Here is a 24357-nt window from a genome sequence, read left to right as displayed (position 1 = left end):
TCTGAAGCTAAATGCAGATGATTTGACTTGCCCATAGGGGAAAAAGTGGCCTGTATGTCTGCAGTGTTTAAAACACTCTTGATCTGCATTCCGTAAGGCTGTGGCCAAGGTTATAGGACAGGGTACAGCTTTAGTCTGTTGCCACAGGTTTCCTCCAACCAGATCTTATGTAATGCCCAACAGCCATCAAAGGCTGTGTCCATCTGTCCCTGTGTCCATCTGTCCCTCTGTCCCTCTGCTCTCCCAGGCTCGAGGCCTGGTGGCGCTACACTGAAGAGCGACACGCTCATTGGTCCACAGGGCAACACAGTGAAGGCATTACTTAATAGGGCCACATAAAAGCTGGTTGTTGCTGGCTGACGCAAGCCCTTCCTCTGGCTGGCCCCACCCCTCCAAGTCGATCAAAAGACACTTTCTTCCCCCATCTTTTGTTGTGTTGCATGGAGGCGCATGGGCATTCCATTAGGGTGGGTTGAGGGGGGGGGGTTGTACTTGGGTCTACTGTGTACCCTCGGCTGGCCAGGCTCACAATGTGGCATCTATGCGAGCCACTACCGTTCCAGACAGAGAGTCCATTCTACTGGCCCAGCGGCTCATTGTCACCCTTCGTGGCCAGCAATTCTGCTGCCCTCCACTCACCCAGCCTCTCATGCCTGTTCACGTGCCGCATACATAAGAGTTTAACTCTCTGCACCAATGCACGCAGCGACATTAAGATAACACGTGTGAATTAGGGGTAAAGAACACGAAATAAAACGCTGTGAGTATGTTGGTGACCTTGTATTATGTAAGTGTGTTTCATGCTAGTTAAGCTTGTTTTACAAAAGGACTGGGTACCCCTCTCCCCCTGGCTCCCTACACGCGTGTCGTTGGGTTAGCCTGGCTTAGGTCTCCCTAGGCCTGAGGTCCTTAAACTGTATTAGTCAGATGATCAGAAGGCTGAAACTTATGTGTTTACGACCAGAAAAAACTCAAACCTTGTATGCATCTACTAAAATTAGACCCACCAACACTGCCTTAAAATAGTTGATGCACTCTACTCCCTCAGTGATAAGGCGCTTGTTCAATCATGTTGAAGCCAACTGAATGAACTATTCCTTTTAAGGTGACCTTGGGGTTGATTACTAGGGGTAAGGTGTGAGACGTGTCATGGGCTGAAAAGATGCCTTGCATGCACAATTTCCTTATCATTCCACTTGCAACCACAACTGATTGCATTTGAGGGGCAAAGTGTCTTGTCCTGTACAGTGCCCTGTTTGAGACCTTTGTGCTGCAAGGTAACGGTGGTTACAATCACCATTGCTTACTCTGTAGTGCATTCTTGAAAGGCAGTGTCACAACCTCTGCTACACGCTCCTACGTTCCTGCTCCAGTCCCTGCAGCAACTCCAGTCCGGGTTCCTGCTCTGGCACCATATGCTACCCCAGTCCGTTCATCCTCCCCTGTGTTTAGTATTTCCCTAACACCTTAGTTTTCCCTCCATGTTTAGTTCTCACCTGTAGCCAATGTATTAATTGAGTTGAGTTCTCACCTGTAGCCAATGTATTAATTGAGTTTAGTTCTCACCTGTAGCCAATGTATTAATTGAGTTGAGTTCTCACCTGTAGCCAATGTACTAATTGAGTTTAGTTCTCACCTGTAGCCAATGTATTGAGTTCCAATTTAAGCCTTGGGCTTTTCCTTTGTCTTTGTTTGTTATTCATTGTGACAAGCAAGACGCTACGTTCTTTGTTCTCTGAGTCTTGTGTTCTTTGCCTTGTTTGCCCATCGTGGCGTTTTGTTTATCCAAAGTAAAACACGCCTTGAGCGTATGTATCCAATACCTTGTCTCAAGGTCTCCGTTCGGGACAGGCAGAGAGTTTTCCCTAACGGCACATTACTGAGCAGCACAGCTGGCCCTGGACGGGCGTGGATCCTGTGGGTTCCATGAGTCAGCCATTTAATGGGGTTTTTCCACAGAAGCTCAGTCAATGATCCATGCCTTATCACCACTTTGTGCCTCAGCAAAGTTGCACTATAACAGAACTTTCCATGCTGTGGTGATGACCTACCAGAAGGGAACAGGGCGCCATGTATATTTGTGGTTGTCACCTTAGTGCTGTGCTCTGGTGTCTTCTGAGTCGACTCATTAGGATGCACACGGGCACAGGGCCACAGTCAACCTGTTTCTGACTCTCCACCCTCTTTTTCCGTTGCCAAGCTTCAAACCCAGTCAACGGCGGAACATGCCTCACGTCAGACGGCCCGTCAGTTCTTCCACTTGCAGGAATGTTGGGGAGAGAAAAGAGCTGAGGCAGTGAAAGTGATGTGTCCAATTGGAAATACAGAGAGCTTCTGTCTTTCCATTATTCTGTGAGTTTATTCTTATATCTATGGCCCATTTTAATCTTTTTTTGCTGTCATGTGCTGATAAACTTACCTAGAACTCAAGCATTTTGTTGTGTCAAAGCTTACCTCATGTTATATGTACCTTTTTTGACTAATCTCTTAACTGAATTCCTTTCTAATGACATATGTCTTTACTGTAAATATTTCCTTACTGTAAAGCAATAATAACTCCCCTTCTAATGGCTAGTACAATGACATATATTTTGTTAGATGAGTGAGTTTTCCCCCAAATCAAGTAAAATGCAAATCTCCGCACAGCATTAAGTTGTGTTTCTAAGGTGTGGAGTTAACTTGTATTTAAAGATTCTTTCCATTTTTAATCCATTCCAACTGAAAATGATTTTGGGTTAATAAGAATGACTCCATGGATTAGATCCTCTTTCAACTGCCATTTACCTCAAGTTCTTGGGGTTGTTTTATGCAGTTTTTCCTGTTTGTACATGATACAAAATACATGACTGTTTTAAAGTCAGAATATGTGGAATGTTCCAACCAAACGGTAATCTTCTTGTGTTCTGCAATAACACTGCCACTTGGAGGTAGGTCTGATCACATGACACTGAAAAAAGCCACAGGACCCCTCCCCTTTAAATATGGTGTGATGTGCATGTGAAAAAGCTACTTTAAATTGCACAAAACAATTGACACTTTTCTTTCTCAACTGTGGCCGGGGTTTCTGACACCCAACCATTTTTTTTTTTTTTATATACACAAGGAAGTCCCCAACCAACAGCACAAGGAATTTAACATATTTTCTTGTGTATAACAAAAAATAAATGGTTGGTGGACTACAACCATCATACCTAGCCTAAGTATTATTACACAACAGGATGGACTACAACCATCATTCCTAGCCTAAGTATTATTACACAACAGGATGGACTACAACCATCTTACCGATACTGAACATTAATTAACAACAACAAAGATGAGCATTTCACTGGGAATGTCAAATGGGCACCTTCCTTCGTCTGAGAACCATAAATGAAAACGAGTCTGTCGAGGCAACTGCGTGACCACGGAGTAACGGAGTCGTAGAAGTATATTTCGGCCTTTAGGCTCACATGCAATTAGGCACTGCCTAATTATCCAAACATCAATCTCATTATACTATGGGGGGGGTGGGGGGTGGTGGTGGTAACCCCCTCTGGAGTGCAAACCTGGGTTAGGGTAATGGTAATGATACATGCCAGAGAAGCAAAGTTCTGTATTCCATTCACTCTGCTGGAGGCAGGCGATTTTGACGTAGACAAGCGAATTGGGCGAAGCAATCGAAAAAAGTTGGGGGAAGTTTAATCCTATGCAAATGAGGAGCGGATTTCGCTAGTAGCAGCCAATGAGATTGTTTGGTGCCGTCTCTGACGGTTAGAAAATTGCAGGACTATGGCATTGTTCAGTCATTTAATTTGTTAAAAAGAAAAGCTTGTAAGGGGCTGTTCCTGGTACGATAGATACATATTTAATCCTGTGCTTGCTTTAACAGAATGACATAAATAAGAAATAAAGACAAGTGACTGGATAGCCTACTACTTTTTCAGCAGCCTCAGACAACCCCTTTAAAGCTCCTATGAGTGACCGTCCATGAAAACCAAAATCCAACAGAAGAATTGTAGTTGATTTAGCTACAAAGCCTACAGCACCTATCTCCACTGGTCTTCTATTTGTACTTGCCAAGCTCGTTCCCTCGCTTCCACTACCAGTTCGGCATACTTTAGCTTCAATCACATCCTCAAAGGGAATCGTTAACTCAAGAAAGTAAACAATGCACTCGCACTCAGAATGCAACACCATGTCTGGTCTCATAGCAGTCACAACAATGCATTGTGGAATTTAAAGTTGCCTTCCAACATCAGCCAGCAATCTCCAATCCCGCGTTTTGCCCCATTTGCCAGGCCTGTTTGTACGTGCCTGGTGTCCACTTTTCTGTCCCTCTCGCACAAAAGAAATGCCACTGTCTCTGCCATTACCCGGCAAAGAATTAACCTCCACTCATTTATTCTCAATCACGCCAATGATTGTGAAACCTGATTATGTTCTCCACATGTAGCTACTCTGGGTCAAGCTAGTTTTCCAACCAGACAGAATATATTTCAATGAGCCGATATCCATTTACAACTTCCCTCTTCAACCACTCACTGACTGAGGGACTTCTATGGAGTTGGGAGGACATCCTAAATCAGCCTGGTATTACCAAATTCACTTTGTGAAATATATAATCTCAACGTATAATGTAAACTAAAACTGATCTGAGAGCAATAGGTGGGCAGGGCCAGGCTAATCATAAGTGGCTCCAACAATGGATTTAATGCGGTTAGCATCCATAGCCCACAGTTCTCTCCACAGTTCCTTTTTTAAACTCTTTACTTTATTAGAGTTAGAAAAACTAAATTCTCCCAGACAGTGAAATATTAGGATGTTAATCTGCCAAGCAAATAGTTCACAATCTTCTTCTTTTCGTTTCACTGAAGCGTGATGGTTATATGGCAGTTTCCCATTTCTTTACACAGTCCTTTGCGTTTTGGTTGAATACTGCAAGGTCTTTTGGGCTGCAAGGGTTAGGTAGTAGAGGGCAGACAAGGCAGTGCTCCATTGTATGGTCTGCTTGTCCACATTCACAGGTGGTTGGGCCAGTCTTGTAGCCCCATCTGACCAGAGCATCTTTGGATCGTCCCGTTCTTGTTCTAAGGCGGTTGAGTGTTTTCCATTGAGCCCATGATGCTTCTTGGCCAGGGGGTAGGTTTTCAGTGGGGGGTATTCCCATGTCAGTTGGAGGTGGGTCATTCTCAAGTTTTTCCATCCAGAGTTGTATTCTGGTTTCTTCCCGAGACTTTGTTAGGGGCTGGACCTGGCTGAGAACTTCTTCTCGACTTTAGCCGTTGGGCCGGGGGGTGACATCCATGGAGGAGGTGGCGTTCATCGCTAGTAGCTTTTGTTTTCTCGACTCGGCTGGCAACTTTCCGTCTAATATCAGCAGGTGCAATGCCAGCGAGGAGGTGCAGGTTGCTTGTGTTGGTGGGTTTCAAGCAGCCAGTGATCAGACGCAGGGCCGGCGATTGCTATAGGCGAACTAGGCGACTGCCTAGGGCGACAAATGGGTTGGGGGCGCCCTCTAGTGTCGCCCTTGGACCTACTTCCCATTAATCATAGTTAGAATAACAAGCAAATAAAAACATGTTTATTAATCATGATCATCCGAGGGCGCCCCTTCAGCCCTACGTTTACTTCAACCTGATTTTTAGATTGAATTGATGGTTATTGTCGATAGGGGGGGCGGTTGCGTTAAGTTACGTTACGTTAGTTATGTGAGGGCTCCTGCACATTGCCAGGGTGGGGTGAGCCGTGAGCGTGTCAGCTACGTGACATTCGCAAAAATGAAGCGGTCAATACCATCTGGAGCACAGGGACGAAAACGAAGAAAGGAAGAAGAGGAAAAGAAAGCCAAGTATAGAGGTAAGTCTTCTCATCTCAGCATTAAGGTGTCAAACGAAATACATGTAGTATTGTGCATCACCTAATATTGGACGTTTCATTGCTGTCACTTAGGCTAGCTATAGCTAGCTAGCGACTGTTACTTTGCTAATTTGCTACGTAGGCTATTACTAGCAAACGTAACTTCACTGATGACCTACATGGATGTAAATGTCAAAAGACCAGTATCTGGATAACGTATGCTAGTTATGAAAAGTACAGTTGCTGTCTACATTAATTATAAATGGCATAAGTTCTGTTTAGTGACTGTTCACAACTAGCAGGTGCACACACAGTAACCATTTTGGGGATAGTGGTGGTGTTCACCCTTCTGTACAGTTCCTCCCCAGGAATATACTAAACATTTTGTTTATTTCTGTTTTAAATTGGCCAGATGCACTCAGGCAATTTTTGCAGAGGCCGCTGTAGAAAGTACGCCTGATTCGCCTCCCTCTGAACTTTGTAAGTAGCCCACACAACTAGTACTACTGTTGCTGTTTTTGTTATTGTTATTATTATTAGCAATTATTACTTTATTAATCACATCACATTAATACTACTAATTGTAATCAGTAGCCTAGTATTATTTAGCCTTGTGGCAGTAATTGTAATATATCTACTACAAGTTACATGGTCAGATAAAATGTATTTGTACAATGCAACTATGTGGTAGGATGATAGAAATGACCAAATGCAACTGTGTAACGAACAGCATGGATGAACGCTGTGTTTAAATACAGCTGCAGGAGAAGGGACATCCAGTAGTACTCAAGGGGCCAGTAACACACAGGCCAGGAACACACAGCCTGCATCAGGTGAGTCTATTTAATAGTATTTATTCAAGCCACATCCATACTTTAAAGTACAATAGAAACATGTTAGCATGTATTAAATACAATAGCTTGTTTTCTTAAAGAAGTTCAACCACATTCATGATCATTTCACTTATTATATTAAACACTGCTTGTCTGGCTATACAATATGCTTGAATACAGGTGAAGGTGAAGGGACATCCAGGACCACATCAAGCACTCTGGGCACCAGTGAAACTACACTGCCGCCTGCAGACACCTCACCCTCCACAATTCCTGCTATCCAGGGAGAACCTATAGATCCTGCTGACTGGCCAGCCCTCTGTGATCCGGTAAGGACAGAGTTAGTTTGCAGAGGACCATACCAGACCAGTCCAGACTTTACATTTCCAAAAAGAGATGATGGGAGAAGCTGCCACCACAACCACTTCTACAGGAAATTAGTAAATGGGGAGAAAATCAAGAGAAGCTGGCTTGTATATTCAAGGAAAAACAATACTCTGTATTGCTTCTGCTGCAAGCTCTTTTCACAGAAAAATGACCACCTCATTATGAGTGGCCTAAATGACTGGAAGAATTGTAGTGAGGTATTTGAGATATTTTGTAGAGGTACGTACAGTATGCATTAAAGCACTTTTGTTTGTAGAGGGTATAGTTAGGGTATAGAGGGTCATAATTTGCTTAAATGTCCTTACAGGTGCTTAAGAGTGTTTTGCACAGTTTATGGAGTTAACTTTGAGTGTGTAATAAATTATTTAAACTAATAAAAAAGAAAATGTTCTGAAACTATTCTGGTGTTTGTTGTCCATGCAACATTTATTGTTGAACTGCAATGTAGAATAGTATAATTATAAGTGGGTGAAAAAACTGCTATGCAAAGTTAAGTGATGTTAAGTATTGTGTGTGGGGGGGGGGGGGGGGGGGCGCAAAACTCAATCTCGCCTAGGGCAACCAAAGGGCTAGAGCCGGCCCTGATCAGACGGCAGGTGTTGTTCAAGGCTGGGTCAAGTTTCTAGGCATGGGTTGACCTCTCCCAAACAGGGCATGCATATTCTGCAGAGGAATAGCACAGGGCCAGAGCAGTAGATTTTAATGTGTGTGCTGTGGCTCCCCATTTGGAGTTGGTCAGTTTCCGTAGGATGTTGTTTCGGGAACCGACTTTGGCTTTTGTGTTTTTGATGTGTTCCTTAAAGGTGAGAGTACGATCCAGGGTTACTCCAAGGTAGACAGGGTGTGTACAGTGCTCAAGTGGTGTTCCAGACCATTTGATGTTAAGTGGTCGGTTGGCTTCACAGTTCCTGAGGTGGAAGGAGCAGACTTGGGTCTTTGCAGGGTTGGCATGTAGGTGGTTGCGCTCGTAATAGAGGAGTAGCTCATCTAGGGCTATAGTTCACAATGACTGTTGAGTATGCACCTGGTGTTACTGTCCTAATGTTTCCCTCATATCTCAAACTATCTCTGTGGAAACAGTTTTCTGGTGATTTTCTTTTGCTTTGTCATATCGTTGATCATCTATTTTCATAATGTCATTTCTTTCTTTTTGTCTCTTTGTGTGTGTGTGAGAGAGAAAGAGAGAGAGAAAGAAAAAAACACAGATCGGCAGTCACAGACTAACCTTGAAAGTTCTTGTGCTGCTAAGAAAGATTAGGTTATTGTATACAATATCGATACAGTATCAATCCTACAATCCCAAAACAAGGGCAGGAAGGGAGGTGGTCAGTGGGCCAGATTGGAGTGTTGATCGGTGACTCCATGATGACATCTCCCAGGGTGTACCCTCCTGATGATTAAATCTACTCTCCAATTGTTACAGTTAGTCTTACAATCACTTACAAAGAGTGTATATATATATATATATATATATATATATATATATATATATATATTTGAAAGTGACCTGTATGATGTCAAATCTAACCACAAACCAGGTAGTCTTCTTAGAAACCTTTAACCAAGTTAATCCCTGGCAGAATATGATCATAAACAATTATTACAAGTATTACAGCATATGTTAAACAGTAGTTATTGAAATGTATAATGCAGTATAACTTTTAATTAAACATTGTGTACCTCTATTTTTACATATCTAATATAATGTAATAATTATGTTGCAATCACATCATAAAGATATATACGGCTGCATTTAATGTCCTTAAATTCCACAGAATTTGTGCGTACTGAAATGTTAAATTGTTAGTGTTCTTGAAAGATGACGGAATACCTAACGTCCAAATGCATCACTGGAGCAAAATATGCAACTCTGTGGATGTTGAAACACCTATGTCATACTCTTCACAAGTTTATCAACCTTATAGGCAATTTATCTCATATCTAAAGATAATAAGCTACGACAGGTTTTAAAATATGGACAATATTTGTATAGAAATAGACGAAGCTTGGGTTAGTAAAGACCTCGACAACAGCACAGAGGACCAAAACTCCTTTTCCTTCACTGTTATTGGCTCATCTTATCAGAAGGCTCTGGTTCTTGACATCATTAGAGTGAATAATCTATGAAGAGATCGATCTGATGTACTTTCGGACAAAGAAGTTCTGATGTGGCAGGCGGTGCTAGGCGCTCCAGTATCGGTTGGTAATTCACTTGACACAGCCCTCATGCACTGGGCTGGTCTTATCCGTACACGTCACCACTTCTCATAATTATTCAACAAGGAGGCAGCGGCAACAGGGAACTGGCTGCTTCTGGTTCCAAGGCACACATAAATACAAAGCGCAGCCGGACACAAGGAAAGCACAAAAGGACGAGAGGCACACTCTGTGTAAAGCCGAGGACTAACGGAGTCAGGTCAGCTGTTTTTATCTTACTTAACAACGTTTCGTGAATTGATGTGGTGACATGACGGCTAGACTGTTTCTGTATTAACCGATATGTAAACATCAAATAGCACTACATACTCCAAGCTGAGAGGACAGGTCTTGGCACTATTTTTCGACACTAAATGTCGTATATTATAAATAAAACTGTATGCTTTTGAAGATGAACATATACCAAGGCGACCTTTATTAAAGTTTCACGATATGTAGCCTACATTTTCCTCACCTATATTATACTGTAACAGAAGGCTATGTGGCAGACTCAATGAAAACTTTGCAAGACTCACCGGCTGTGAAATGAATTGGTGAAGATGTGTTTTTACTCCTGTCCTGCGTTTTTGAAGACAAAGGGTTATTCGCCCGTGACACTTTTTGTCATGCTGAACAAATTCATTAAATAGAATGCTCTAAATCTGTGTGCTCTCTCCACAACGAAAACACAACTCTTACGTGGCAGCTGCGATGACACGACTCTGCTGTTGCCTATTTTCCGAACTTGGAGAACTAAGCTACTATTCAGATTTCTCTGACTGAATAGGCACATTCCTTGCTCTTTCCAAAATTGTATCGTTCTGTAGGCCTAGTTAATTTAGGCTATATGGTCTAACTAGAAAATCCCAGTAGGAAGCTTCAATAATAGCCCATTGATTGTGTTTGTTGTTGTCGTTTGCCCTTACACCGCTGCGTGTCGGGGTCCCGTTCGACCCGGTGGGATTTATTTTTCGATAATGACCGCCGGACTATACATTATCCCTTACATAGCCTACTCTTAAGTTGTGACATAGGTTATGGGACACATGCGCTATGGATCCGCTGCCGCAGTAAGTTTAGTCATAGCCTACCCCACATAGACATCCTACTCGCACTCACAGAGGTGACGGTCAGAGGACCTCACTCTGACACCGTGCCGGTCGCACCCTCATCCGAGGTCTAGACTCTGGTGTGTCAGAACGAGAGAAATGTCCAAACTATCGACAACTGCAGGTTCAATGGGATAGGACACGATTCATCAGTTTATCTCTTTCATAAGCACAATATGACTGCATTTTTGGATATAGTGAAGGCTGGATTCCTTGCACTGATAAAGCAAGCTTTGTCTTCTCTAGTCTGAGTATATAAAGGGCATATGGAGTATGTAGGTTGCAGTTTCTAGGTCATGCGTATCCTACCCTTCCCCCTCCCCCACCCATTTTGCCCACCCTTAAGCTGGAGAGAGAGGGAGAGTGTAAGAGATTTCCATTGCCAATGGCAGGGATAATACATTTTACTGTACAGAGTATACAGGGAGCGAGAAGCTCTGTAGCTGATCCCCCCAAAAAAAACAGCAGTTGTACCTCCAATATCAGTACTGATGAAATGTACTTTTCAGATGACCAGAGATAATTCCACACGATGGAAATATAGCTGAAGTAATGTGCTCCTCCTAATGTATTTATGATGAAATTTAATAGATTATCTCAGCCGTTGCTGACCCTGGCTCAAGACCTCTTTAAAGGAGGGGCAGTGGGTCTATTTTAGGCGTTTCACCTTGTAGGCTGTCAGGGGGGAAGAACAAAGGGAAATGTGCTGTTTTCTTTATCTCTAATGTTATTTCCCTTTCCTGCTCTGACATGGTCTTCCTTGTGTACTCAGCTTTTACCTTGAAGGATTAAATGGAAGGAGCAAAACTGGACAGATAAACACCTGTGTTTTCCCCACTAACCATCCAAGATATGCCCTATGTAGTCCTGTGTAACGGGCTGGAACCCCCTGCAAAAACGGAAGAAAAGCTTTCACACGCATGACATTGCCAGCTATACTGCCAAAAGACACCAGTTAGTATGTTGGCAAGCTTCTATCAGTGTCAGCTGGGCTGTTGGTGGTGTTTGCAAGGTTTTTGCATTGCCTTTTAGGTAGTTAGCTTACTAGTTCTGGAACAGAACTCCGTATTGCTGCTTTAAACACTTCCTTGACGTGGTTGTCTTCTGCCTGTTCCCAGATGAGATGCTGCACAGATGTTTGCAGGATCTCTGAAGTGCACCGACGCAGCAGAACTTGGCCCAGAGAGAGAAAGGGCGGCAGACCATATCCTGTTAGTGTTTCCAAATGGGTCTGTTAAATGTTACATTCTAGTCTGTTTAACCTCAAGTGGGAGAAGGTGCTTCTGAGATGGGTCTCTGATGGGTGGTCATCTGTTAGACTGTACAGTCGCACAATGCCAGCACAACCATCACTGCTAGCCTCAATACTGAGCGCTGTCCGCTGGGCAGACAGTCATCCACTCGTCTCACAATTAAGTGAACAGGAAACAGTGACTCACTAAGGGGCACCGTTAACCCCAGACCCCTCGCCCTATTTCACACATAGAGCAGCATTCGTGTTCCGCTGTCAGGGTCCTCAGCTGAGAGGTTAGGGTGTATGCACTTTTATTATTAATATTAGAAATGTGTCTCCAATTGTCAATTCATTTTACTTAATTTTTTTTGGTTCAAGAAATTCATAATTCGTCTAATGGTGGGTCAGCCTGAATATGATGATGAACGAAGGACACTACTGTAAATGGAAAAAGCTTGTATTGTCATTCTTTTGATCTCTAAATTGCCCAGTATTTTGTCGTTTTCATGTAAGGAAATCTCCTTGTATCCCAAATTGCCTAAAACTGATTATTCTGGATCCAAGAATTTTAGTCAGACAAATTGAGGGTTTAAATTCAAATAGCTGATTGATGGAGAACGTGGCAGTGTGTGGTTAAATATGTTTTCAATATTAGCTTAATTCTGCCTTTACAGTTACTATTGCATATTAATTCAAATAATGACACTTGTTATTTATCTGCGCGTGTTGCCAAATTTGTTGCCACTGATTTTGACCAGCTGTGGCCTTCGTCTCTTCCACTTTTACAAAAGTTCTTTGGCTTTGGAGAACTGTGAAAGATGCGATATAAAGTTCTTTGGCTTTGGAGAACTGTGAAAGATGCAATATCAAGAAACATTTACAAAGGTGCATCCCCTGTAGAACACAGAGATACAAATACATCATCTAGGTCTACATTCAGGACTTTATAGCAGAACAGATCTGAAGACTTAATGCCAGATATGTTTCTTACTAGATTCAAAATATGTAATCTCTGACAACAAAATCGAGTTCCTGTTTGTACAGAGTTCACTAGGTGTTGTTGATTTTCAATTAAATGTTTCTGGAAAGATTAGACATAGCTTTTATTTTCGAGTTATGCTTTGGTACTAGACTCATGTCCATCTAATGTTGAAACTGTAAACAGCAACACGCAGACCCGTCTTTGGTCACAAGCACAGCCTGTTTATTAGCTTAATGCATCCATCCAGCAGTCACTCTACTCAGTATATGTCTTTTCTCACTTGTAGGACATGTCGCTGTTAAAGAGAGAGAGAGGGAGGGAGGTGTAAAAGAGAGAGAGAGAGAGAGGGAGGGAGGGAGGTGTAAAATGAGAATTGGACAAGGCTCCATGCCATGTCTGTGTGTGCTGCCATGTGTCCGGTGTTGCCGTGGTAATGGTTAAGGCTCATTTCGGCGGCATTGTGAGCAAGCAAGAGCGGCATGTGTCGTGGCCCTCTGAGATATGTTTAGTCTGTCTGTCACGTTAAACTCATTTTTCTTCCCCCTTTCGCTCACCTTGAATGCCTCTCCCCTGTGGCCTGTCATTTGTTAAAGACATTTCCTTTCCGGCTTGATTGTGTGTGTGTGTGTGTGTGTGTGTCAGTGGGCCCCACTGCTACGTCTTGTGCTTTAGTTGTTATTTTCTTCTTTGTTTGCAAGAAAGATGATACTTCCTCCTTGGAAAAGTTTGTTTTCCACATTACTACTGCCGTCATTGTGTGTGCCGCTTACACGTTGACTGAGGACATGCCCTCATGTGTTTTGACATATCCCGTTTTTCTGAGCCTGATGGCAGCAAAGTAATAGCACCTTTTAATTCACATCCTGGAAAACTCAAACAAGGTCATCATTCAATGTCACTAGAGTTAAATAACAAAACGAGCCAATACATGATGAAGGGGTGCTAGAAAGACTCAGACTGACTTCAGGTTTAGACCTGGACACAAATGATTGCAGCAGTTTATCAGCATTGTATGCTATAAAGAATGACTTGATGAAAGATGTCTCTTGCACATTCTGACATGTACTGTATGTTTTCACAAATCGTATGTGGATGGGATGGGGTATGGTGTGACTTGATATCACAGAGGTTGCTATTGCATTGGAAGCTCCATTTCTGGTGACAGGAGAGAATGGTCTAACAGGAACAAGCCCACACAGTCTGAGTGAAGCAAGCGGGAAAGCGCCTAAGCTGCGGTGTCAGAATGTATTGATGTCATAAAGGCTTTGTTTGGAAAAGGGGGCTTGTGTGCTGTACGGGGTCTTTGAAATCTAGACTACAGTGAGTGGAGTCTTTGACCCACTGAAGCCACCACTTACTGTTAAATACATTTGTTTGTGCATGTGGTTTAGCACTTATTCATCTCCCTTCCCCTTGTTCCTTCCTCAGACGCACTAGAAGAGGAGCTTGGACGGCATGCAAAGTTGTGAAATATCTTCAGAGAGCACTGATGATCCCCTTAGTAGTGGCTTACGACGACATCGACAACCACAAATAATAGTGATCGGAGCTGGTTTGGCCGGCCTCGCTGCAACCAAAACTCTACTCGAGAACGGCTTCACCAATGTCACAGTCCTAGAGGCGTCCGACCGAATTGGGGGCAGAGTACAAAGTATTCAGCACGGTAAGAGAACATCAGTCAAATTGGATATTACCAGAAGAACTTTGTACCACATTTATTTGACGCAGGTGTTTAGTCATTAATGTATCATCCGTATGAGCTCCACTTGGTTTTGCTTGGCAGTATGACTCGTTTTCATCTCAGTTGAAGAAAACAGCCAATGTAATCATTCTGTTTCCAAGGTCACAGAGATAATATATTGTTGCAGTACTCTGTGAATAACTGGTATATTACTGTTGTGTTTTCCTTCATAAAATATTGTGTTCTTTTTCCTTCCCAAAATGCAAATGCAAAACTCAACTGCTTCTCACACAGGTAGCGCAACCTTAGAACTCGGAGCCACCTGGATCCATGGCGCCAATGGCAACCCAGTCTACCACCTTGCAGAGGACAATGGTCTCCTGGAGCACACCACGGACGAGGAGAGGAGCGTGGGCCGCATCAGCCTCTACGCCAAGAATGGGGTGGCCCACTACCAGACCAACAATGGCAAGAGGATCCCTAAGGACCTGGTGGAAGAGTTCAGCGACCTGTACAATGAGGTTAGAGCGTTTACCAGACATTAGTGCAGGGACAGTAGAACATACGAGAGCATTTTATAGTTTGGTTGAGGCATGACACCTCTGAGAGTGGGGAGGGAATCTGTAGCTGCAGTCTGCAATTTTGGTGAAACACTGTTGATATGTGAGCTCAACAGTCAATCAAATTACATCCCTCCCCTCTGTGCTCTTAAAGTAATGCGTTGATTGGCAGGAACTGTTTATGGCTCGGTACGCATCACCAAGTTTGTTTCCAATTTACAAAGCTACTACTGTGTTCAAACACCAGAGTTTTTCTGAGCGCACGCACTGAAACGGACAACTAGAGGACTTTTGAGGAGCAATTTGCGGAACTTGACAGAAAGTGTTTTGTGTAAGAATCGCGAACTGCTTTTAACTGAATCATGTGATTTACCCTGTATGCATCACTGTCTTCTTAGGATACTACATAGTTGAGTCAGCCTGAATGTATGTAGCAAACGTCTTTTAACATACCTCTGTGGTGATTTCAAATCTTAGATATTAAAAAGAGGCCTGTAGAAACATGAAACCTTAATATCTTCCAGTGAACTCATCACATACTTTGGCGAACATCATCACATAGTTCTGTCCATTCATGCTAGGTTTTTTTCCTCGTTATTATTGGTCAGTCATTTCTGCCCCTGGCCCAACACCTGCTCGCCCTGGCGTCATGTTGAAGCTGCCTGACGGTGTTCTGTTGTACTCTCTTTCTTTTTGCTTCGTTTGACATTGGCTGTCGCATCTGTTGTGATGCACTGCAGAATTTAGAACGCTTTGATGCCATCCCCTGAGCGCAGGATGTTGCATGCGGCCCGCTTACTGTAGATGCCTGTGATCATTGGATGCCATCCGTGCTCACGGCTGGGATCAGCTCTTTCAGTATCACAGAGCTGTGCTTCCATGCTCACCAGGTCTTCTGCATGTGTGACCAGACTCGACGCGAGAATGTTAACCAGCACGCTTACAGCACTTCTGGTGCTGGGCCTTACTGATGCAATTTGACGCCATATCTCCTAGTATCCATAAACAAAGAAAATGATTACGTTGACACCGCACGATCAAGGCCAAACAATTCATCACCATCTATATGTTCCATGAAGCATGGACCCCAGTGTTGTTATTGACTTTTGTGGAAATGTTTTTTTAAAAGAATAAGGATAGTCTAATTTTAAAACTGCTGTATTGCAATTTTTCTTAACAACAATTATGCACATTTTGTGGCTACTAACCATTTGCAAACGGATTAGCTTGTTGTATACCCTATTCATCATTGTGTAGACGCAAAGAGATTATGGTGTGAGGTTGGTCTCCACCATGGTGTTAAATGTTGGCTATTGTCTGAGGCTTTCTCCAGACAATAAAACTCCTTGCACAGACATGTCAGTGATATTGGCAGCACAGTCTTCCGTGTGATCATTTTTCACCCTTCAGTTCCTGCTGTTCAGATCCCTCAACAAAGGGCTTTGTGTTGGTTCGGTACAATACCACACGGTTATAGAAACTAAACTCAAACATTAGATGTTGTATCCTGAGAATATCATTTACATCACCATGACAAGTTTATTAAACAAATGGAAATCAGAACATGACAAATTGATTAAAAAGTCGCTTGTAAAGGTTATTGTCTGTTCCCTGAAACTTTGGGGCTGCTGTAGAAAATGACTGAACTCAGCAAACTACCGCTTCAGACAACTTTTCTCCCACCACAGACCCTGACTTCTTGTGACCTCTGGTCTAACTTATTTTCCATTGAACCGCTCGCTCAATCAGTCTCGTGACTGTCTCACGCTTGCTCAATCAGTCTCGTGACTGTCTCACGTGACCACAACACTTGCCCCAGAAGGGAATTTCTCTCAGTTTCCAGGCCAGTGTTACTGTTCTCAAAAGGAGGTTCCGACAGTGGGTGAACTCTCATGGAGTGAACAGTTCAGCTGTGGAGGTCAGATTGGTGCGCCGGTCATTAAGAACGGGTCTCTGTTAGAGACACCCAGCTTTGCTACTTGTTTACAGGTCTGGAAAGCCTGACCTGGGTTCTGAAAGCTGGTCTCACATAAATCAGGAAATGCAAATCTCGTTTTACCTTTGCTCACACTTTCAATCTTCGCTTAGGAACAATCTGTGCTTTGTTTTCAGTACAGTGCGTAGTGTGTCTTTTCCTTGAAGTTGACGAAATGTATAAAAAATGTGTCATTATTCAATATTTGGGGTAAAATACTTGGAAGGACATTTTGCTGTGCTCTCAATCTCAATTAATTTCTCTTTCTCTGTCTGTCTGTCTGTCTGTCTGTCTGCCTCAGGTTTATGAGCTGACTCAGGAGTTCTTCCAGAATGGGAAGCCTGTTGGAGCAGAAAGTCAGAACAGTGTGGGAATCTTCACACGTGATGTTGTGCGGAGAAAGATCACGCTGGACCCTGACGACTCAGAAAGCACCAAGAAACTCAAGCTCTCCATGCTACAACAGTACCTCAAGGTGAGTCGCAATCCCAAAGCCTGCACCACCCACTGTGCTAAAACTTAAATGTTTTATTTACAAGCATGAGAATTACTGAAGCTGTGATGTCACTTCCTGTAAGCTTAACACCAATATGGAAAAAAAGTAGTTGATTGGTCGATTTCAAAGAATTTGAGGCAGTTCATAAAGATGAGGAACTCCTCCCTTATTTCACATGCTTTGGAGGTCAGAGCAAGAGCGAACAATGTCCTCAGTGATCTCTTACCCCCAGTAAGTACGCAGTGACATTTCCTTTGAAAGGTGAGACTTGTGAGACTACATGCTGTATCCTGATCCAAAGCCCTGCCTGCCCACACAGGTTTTGTACTGGTTAAGTCACACCATACTTGTATTTGTACATAGACCCGACTCTTCAGAGAGCACCTCCTTTTCTAACTTGCACTTCCTCCTTTCCTCTTCTTTTCTCTACCTCTCCTTATCATTCCTCTAATGCTATCTCCTCTAACTAGTACTTAACTCAAACTTTTTTGTAAATCTTTTTTTATTTCTTATTTAAAGTAGTATTTAGTGTTACACTAGGTCTCTATTGCTCATAGCTTGATTGTTGTCTCCTTTGCACGGCGCTTTGGATAAAAGCATCTGCTAAATGTAATGTAAATGTCGTTCTTTGTACTCGTATTTGTGTTTTTTAATGTGTAATGTGACCAGACTGGCTTCTTCAGTATGCCACTGTACCTCCTCCTGGCATGGATATGTTTAGCGATGAGCAGCTAATAACAGGAAGACACTGCACACTGCACAGGTTGTCCTGCAGGGAGCAGAGTATATAAATAGGGACGTGTTATTTATATGGGCCAAGATGTTTACGAGCAGTTTCCTTCTATGTCTGTTTCTTTATCTCTCTACTTAACGCATCCGCTGATATTAACATCCACTTTCAAATAAACAGCCTAAACATTATGGTACCTTGTTTATTTAGTCATTGTGTCAATAAGTCATTGTTGAGTACAATTGTAATTATGTCTCTCAGTGTATAGAGTTTTGATCCGGAGTCAAACGATTGCAATCTTGTGTGTGTGTGTGTGTGTGTGTGTGTGTGTGTGTGTGTGTGTGTGTGTGTGCCTCTGCGTGTGTGCCTCTGCGTGTGTGCCTCTGCGTGTGTGCCTCTGCGTGTGTGCCTCTGCGTGTGTGCCTCTGCGTGTGTGCCTCTGCGTGTGTGCCTCTGCGTGTGTGCCTCTGCAGGTGGAAAGCTGTGAAAGCAGTTCCCCCAGTATGGACGAGGTCTCACTCAGTGAGTTTGGCGAGTGGACGGAGATCCCGGGCGCCCACCATGTCATTCCCAGCGGTTTCATGCAGGTGGTGGAGCTCCTAGCCCAGGACATTCCGGGCCGTGTGATTCGCCGGGGCAAACCAGTCCGCCGCATCCACTGGAACTACACCTTCCAGCAGGCCGAGGAGATCACCCAGGGCGAGCACGAGCACGACCACAACCGAGACTGCTGGCCCTGCCAGGCTCCCGCGCACATCGAGTGTGAGGACGGCGAGCGGCTCTCCGCCGACCACATCATCGTCACGGCCTCGCTAGGCGTGCTGAAGAAGAGCCACGAGACGCTGTTCTCCCCCGGCCTGCCCCGCGACAAGGTGCAAGCCATCGAGAAGCTGGGCATCAGCACCACCGACAAGATCTTCCTGGAGTTCGACGAGCCCTTCTGGAGCCCCGAGTGCAACAGCATCCAGTTTGTGTGGGAGGACGAGGCGCTGCTGGAGCAGCTGGCCTATCCGCAGGAGCTGTGGTACCGCAAGATCTGCAGCTTCGACGTGCTGTACCCGCCCGAGCGCTACGGCTACATGCTGAGCGGCTGGATCTGCGGCGAGGAGGCGCTGCTCATGGAGCGCTGCGACGACGAGACTGTTGCCGAGACCTGCACCGAGCTGCTCCGCAAGTTCACAGGTCAGAGGAGCAGCACTGGTTGGGGTGGGTAGGGGGGCAGAAGGGTTCTTTTGCCTCGGAAATGGGATCACACTGATTTCTGTTTGAGGGTTAGTTTTGTTAATTGGTTACTTGTAGGGGGGAGTAAATGTCGTGAAACAGAGGAGAGATTAGGAGACCACTCCAGTATATATATGCATAATAAAATAGTAATTGTTTTCCTCTACAATTAACCATTCACATGTACAAAATAGCTGAGAGCTATCCATATAGTGGTATTTATTGATAGCTGCTGCATATTCATTATGAAGCAGTCAACAGCGCTGCAATCTAAGCCACAGTCTTACGCTGAGAGCTGCATTGGAAAGTACAGTAGTAAGAGTCACATAGCGTGATGGCGGAGAGGAGAGCACAATGAGTCATGTGGGCCTCTAGATAGAGGAAATGATGTCATCACAGCCTCTCTGAAGGCAGAGGCCTTTACCAGCTGAGGCACAGGATATTTGCTGGTTGAGTCGTGTATGATTGAATGAACTGAGCCTGCCTCACATGTATGACTCACTCCCTAAGGGCATGACATATTGGACAAAAGAGACATTTTGGTTTACCTTGCTTATGAATATGATGTGTCCTTATCATGTATTTAGTGGTTATGCAGGCTGTGAAACTCAGACAGCATAAAATCCAATGAAATCCATGTTTTCATTCTTCATCAATGTTACATAAAACAATGGTCACAGCTACGTGCATACATATTTTTTTTTTTGTTATTTCAGAGAATGAGTAATCTTATTTAGGTTATATAATCTTGTTGAACTTTACAGTAGAAGTGTCTCTGAACTTGTATGAAGTCCAAAGCATATGACTGGATGAAGTTGACCAAGCGTGCTGTGAGAGATACAGGGGTCAGGGCGTGGGGTTCGCCCTCTGGTTCTCTCCCATTCAGAGCAGTTCTCACACCAGTCAGGGACTCATTAACACAATGCCTCCTTTTAATTGTTTTTTTATCCATTACTTTTAAAAGCAAAGGCTCCAAATGTGAGTCTGAGACGGCACAAGGAATGTTACTATGTTGTCATGGCTAAGGATGCCTCTCAGTGGTGGAAAGCCCCTGGGCATCAGTCAGTTAGAGGTCAAGGTGCTGTGCTCCTCCACTGAATGGAGAGGTTGGGGCGTCAGCCTGCCCATGACTCAAGGCTTAGAAGGGTGGAGTGGTCTGTAGACTCGCAGAGCAGAGCAGTGCAGGAGCAGGCTGGGCTGGCCTGGGATGTAGGTCAGGCGTGTGTAGTGTTCCTGTGGGGCGGCCCATCGCTGATATCCCCTCGCTCTGGCCCACCACTCCGCTGTCAGCGGGGCTGCACTTAATTAGTGCCCTGAAATTGGATTTGGATTACTGTCTGGCTATGGCTTTCTGTCCACGTTCCCTTCACCTGGGCAGCGAGTGGAGAGTGAGGGAGAGGGAGAGAGGGAGAGAGGGAGAGAGGGAGAGAGGGAGAGAGGGAGAGGGAGAGAGAGAGAGGGAGAGGGAGAGGGAGAGAGGAGAAGGAGATGTGTAAGACAGCCCTGCCTCTATCACATTGATCAGTACAATGGCTCCCTCTATGAGCTCCCTTTTCTCTTCTCTACTCTTCTCTTCTCTTATCTACTCTTCTCTATTCTTCTCTTCTCTTCTCTTTTCTCTTCTCTTCTCTTATCTACTCTTCTCTATTATTCTCTTCTCTTCTCTTTTCTCTTCTCTTCTTTTCTCTTCTCTTCTTTACTCTTCTCTATTCTACTCTTCTCTATTCTACTCTTCTCTTTTCTCTTCTCTTCTATATTCTACTCTTCTCTTCTCTTTATTCTATTCTTCTCTTCTCTTCTATATTCTTCTCTTCTCTTTATTCTATTCTTCTCTTCTCTTCTATATTCTTCTCTTCTCTTCTCTACTCTATTCTACTCTTCTAGAGGGAAGCAGAGTAGAGGGAACTGGATGACTGAGCAGGCAGGGTAATCTGTGAGATTGGAGACGAGTTGGAAGCCTCTTTGAGGGGTTAATAAATATCATGTCAGGAGACGGACAGAGTAATCTGTGAGATTGGAGACGAGTTGGAAGCCTCTTTGAGGGGTTAATAAATATTATGTCAGGAGACGGACAGGCGGACAGTGTAATGGTCGACGTAGTTCATGAACCGGGTTCCTCTGAAGGTCAAGCTGAATGCTCCTATAATGTTGACCCAACAACACAGTCTGAAAGAATGCTAGTGTTTTTTTCCCCAGGCTTTGTTAATTTAAATCCAAATCCAATTTGTAGTGTGTGTGTGTGTGTGTGTGTGTGTGTGTGTGTGTGTGTGTGTGTGTGTGTGTGTGTGTGTGTGTGTGTGTGTGTGTGTGTGTGTGTGTGTGTGTGTGTAATGAAACTGATGGCAGTACTGCTACTAAGCTCTTATCTGGCTATGAGGGAGTTCCTTGGCCAAGTACTGAGGCTAGGCACAGTCCCTCTCTCGGACAGGGTAGAGAGGACACCTGCAATGCTCTCTGCTGCTCTGCCGGATCACCCTCTTCCACTGTGTGTGTGTGTGTGTGTGTGTGTGTGTGTGTGACAGCTGCATGGTTGAAATCTCAGCAGATGAGTGGAGATGGGATGTGCCAAACATGATAGAAAAAGGGGAATTGAAATCCAATGCCCTCTAATCTCTGTCCTTGCACAGCCATTACTGTTATCAGTCTGACCTTGCCCTCTGTGTCCTGACTCTGACCGTGCACCGCACTCTTCCCCCTTTCTGGCTCCAAACAGGGAACCCCAACATTCCAAAGCCTCGGCGAATCCTGCGCTCCTCCTGGGGCAGCAACCCCTACATCCGGGGCTCGTACTCCTTCACCCGGGTGGGCTCCAGTGGGGGGGACGTGGAGAGACTGGCCACGCCTCTGCCTTATGCCAAAAGCACCAAGGCTCCGGTAAGCACTGCCATGAAGATTTTGTAAGGGAATACACATATTATACGGACACACATCATATACATATTATACATATTATATGGACACATATTATACACATATTATATATGGACACATATTATACATATTATATAGACACCTATTATACACATATTATATGGACACATATTATACACATATTATATATGGACACATATTACACATATTATATGGACACATATTATATGGACACATATTATACGGACATATTATACATATTATACGGACATATTATACACATTACATTTTTGATCGTTTCTAGCATCACTAATATGGTTTCAGTTTAAAGAAATCTTCTTTCAATGCTCCAATAAGGAGGAGCTCTAGCTGGTGTGTGTTGATGTATACATGCTTGTTATTGAGCCCTTAGAGGCAGTGTCTTGTTGACATTCATATGAGGGCCTGCTCGGCATGTTTGAGTAGGTCAGATAGTGTGGTGTGTCTGGGATGCTGGTCTGGCTGCCAGTGGAAAGCCTGTAACTTGAGTAGAGAGAGGCCGAGGCGAGAACTCACTGAGGCCAATTGAGCTTCTGAAAGGAACAGTCTGATCTCACAGAAACTTCCTTTAGAGGTGCTTAAGATCAAAATAGCATAGTGGATGCTGTACTTCATATGTAACATCATCCAAACTTTATAATCCTTTGCTCTTTCTACACATCCCTTTGCTTTTCTCCTGCTAATCACAATCCTTTTTGTTTTCTGCTCTCACCCCCCCCCCCCCCCCCTAATGCCTATTGCACTCTCCCCCTCCTCCCACCTGTTGTTGTTGCCCCATACAGCCTCTGCAGGTGCTGTTTGCTGGTGAAGCCACGCACAGAAAATACTATTCCACTACCCATGGTGCTTTGCTGTCAGGCCAGAGGGAAGCATCTCGCCTGATTGAGATGTACCAGGACTTATACAATGCAGAAACCACAAAGCCTAATATGTAAAATGAACCACTGACTAGTGATACTACCTTTATGTGTTTTATATGCTTACTGTACTTAAAATTACTTAAATTATACACGCATATTTATATGTATGTGTGTGGGTGTATTAAAACCTAGGGGGCATTAAAATGACTGGTAAAAATCATGTTTTTATTGTATGTAGATTTTAGCTCTGTAGATTTCACTTTGAGATGTACATTAAGAAGCTGCCAAGTTGCTGTCATCTTGTTCTTAGCAGATTTTTTAAATCAAGAAGTTGATATGTTTATAACACATCTATAATTTAACTTTTTTTTGTAAGTGCCTTATGTATTAAATGTAATTTCGTTGAAAACAAGCAACAACACAAATTAATTAAACTGTATATTAATGTGAAAGGTTGTGTGCTTTTTACCCTCTTCTTCTTGCCACAACATTGCTTTTAATGAAGAGGATGCACTGTCCCTTTTTTCCCACTAATCTGCCTAGCCTGTGTTTGTGCCAAATCTGACATAAAAAAAAATTGGGATTTAGGTTTGATCCCCTGTAAAGACTGCTATAATTCTGCACGCTGCTTGCAATGACATTATTTCTGCATGTCAAGTTAAGATTGGTACCAAACACTTTGTTCTAATCAGCTCCGTGGCTGTTTGTCACACCTTGTCCCTTTATCATCCCATCTCTTCAGGATCTATTTGTTTCAGCACTCTGTAGTTCCCCCTCTGAGCTAGCCACCTCATAAACCCCAGCACGGCTGGTGTTGTTGATGTTTGCATGTGGCCCGTCCTTGTCTGACGGGGACTGCAGTGCTGTGAGTGCTCTGCCCTCCTCTGGTGAAGAGGTTGAAGTGCAGTCTCCAGGAAGTCCGAGTACAGGTGACATCCTACCGCAGCATTCAGAGTTAGGCACTCCTAAAGATTGACACATGACCCCTTGTAATGCATATACCCAACTAACTCACACCAACAACACACAAAAGTCATTCGAACTCTGAGCCTATATGAGAAGTTCTTCTCGTGACTGTGAGAGAGGTATCGATCTCTGATGATGTGTGGGGTTGTAAAACTGCACCGAATACAGTTGAACACCACATTTGATGCTTATGCAAAGTGACATTAGCCGGAGTTCATGCAGTCTGTTACAACCATGAATATTTAAGTCACTGCCAGTGGGAATTGATCTTGTGTTGGTTATTTTATCCCTGTGGAAAATGTGTCATTAATGCAACATTCTGTGTTAATGTAATGTTCTCCAATAAATTCTGCTGTCGTTCACATCCCTGCTAATACAA

The 24357-nt window shown here is 43.7% G+C and overlaps 1 protein-coding gene across 3 annotated transcripts; it reads left to right on the top strand.

The window, feature by feature from the left end:
* Positions 1-1716: 1716 nt before the first annotated feature.
* On the top strand, positions 1717-24357 carry smox (spermine oxidase). 3 transcript variants are annotated; one of them, XM_012831877.3, is made up of 8 exons: positions 9342-9474; positions 11482-11574; positions 14008-14242; positions 14555-14781; positions 17097-17270; positions 18495-19203; positions 21956-22116; positions 22935-24357. In XM_012831877.3, exons 3-8 carry the CDS (start codon positions 14035-14037, stop codon positions 23085-23087), a joined length of 1632 nt encoding a protein of 543 aa, XP_012687331.1. In that variant the 5' UTR covers positions 9342-9474; positions 11482-11574; positions 14008-14034; the 3' UTR covers positions 23088-24357. The 3 variants fall into 3 exon arrangements, with proteins under 3 accessions (XP_012687330.1, XP_012687332.1, XP_012687331.1); XM_012831876.3 differs by lacking the exons at positions 9342-9474; positions 11482-11574 and adding an exon at positions 1717-2352; XM_012831878.3 differs by lacking the exon at positions 11482-11574 and having other exon boundaries at positions 9325-9474.

Source organism: Clupea harengus, chromosome 22, assembly GCF_900700415.2.
Source record: "Clupea harengus chromosome 22, Ch_v2.0.2, whole genome shotgun sequence".
NCBI lineage: Eukaryota > Metazoa > Chordata > Actinopteri > Clupeiformes > Clupeidae > Clupea > Clupea harengus.
The sequence above is the reverse complement of the archived record's forward strand: the minus strand, read 5'-3'. Positions and strand labels throughout refer to the sequence as shown.

What these genes read in the sequence shown, in the direction of transcription:
- smox (XM_012831876.3), top strand. Translation starts at nt 14,035, where the DNA reads ATGCAAAGTTGTGAAATATCTTCAGAGAGCACTGATGATCCCCTTAGT. An exon ending in AGTACAAAGTATTCAGCACG is followed by an intron (nt 14,243 to 14,554) that starts GTAAGAGAACAT and finishes CTTCTCACACAG; the next exon opens with GTAGCGCAACCTTAGAACTC. An exon ending in TCAGCGACCTGTACAATGAG is followed by an intron (nt 14,782 to 17,096) that starts GTTAGAGCGTTT and finishes TGTCTGCCTCAG; the next exon opens with GTTTATGAGCTGACTCAGGA.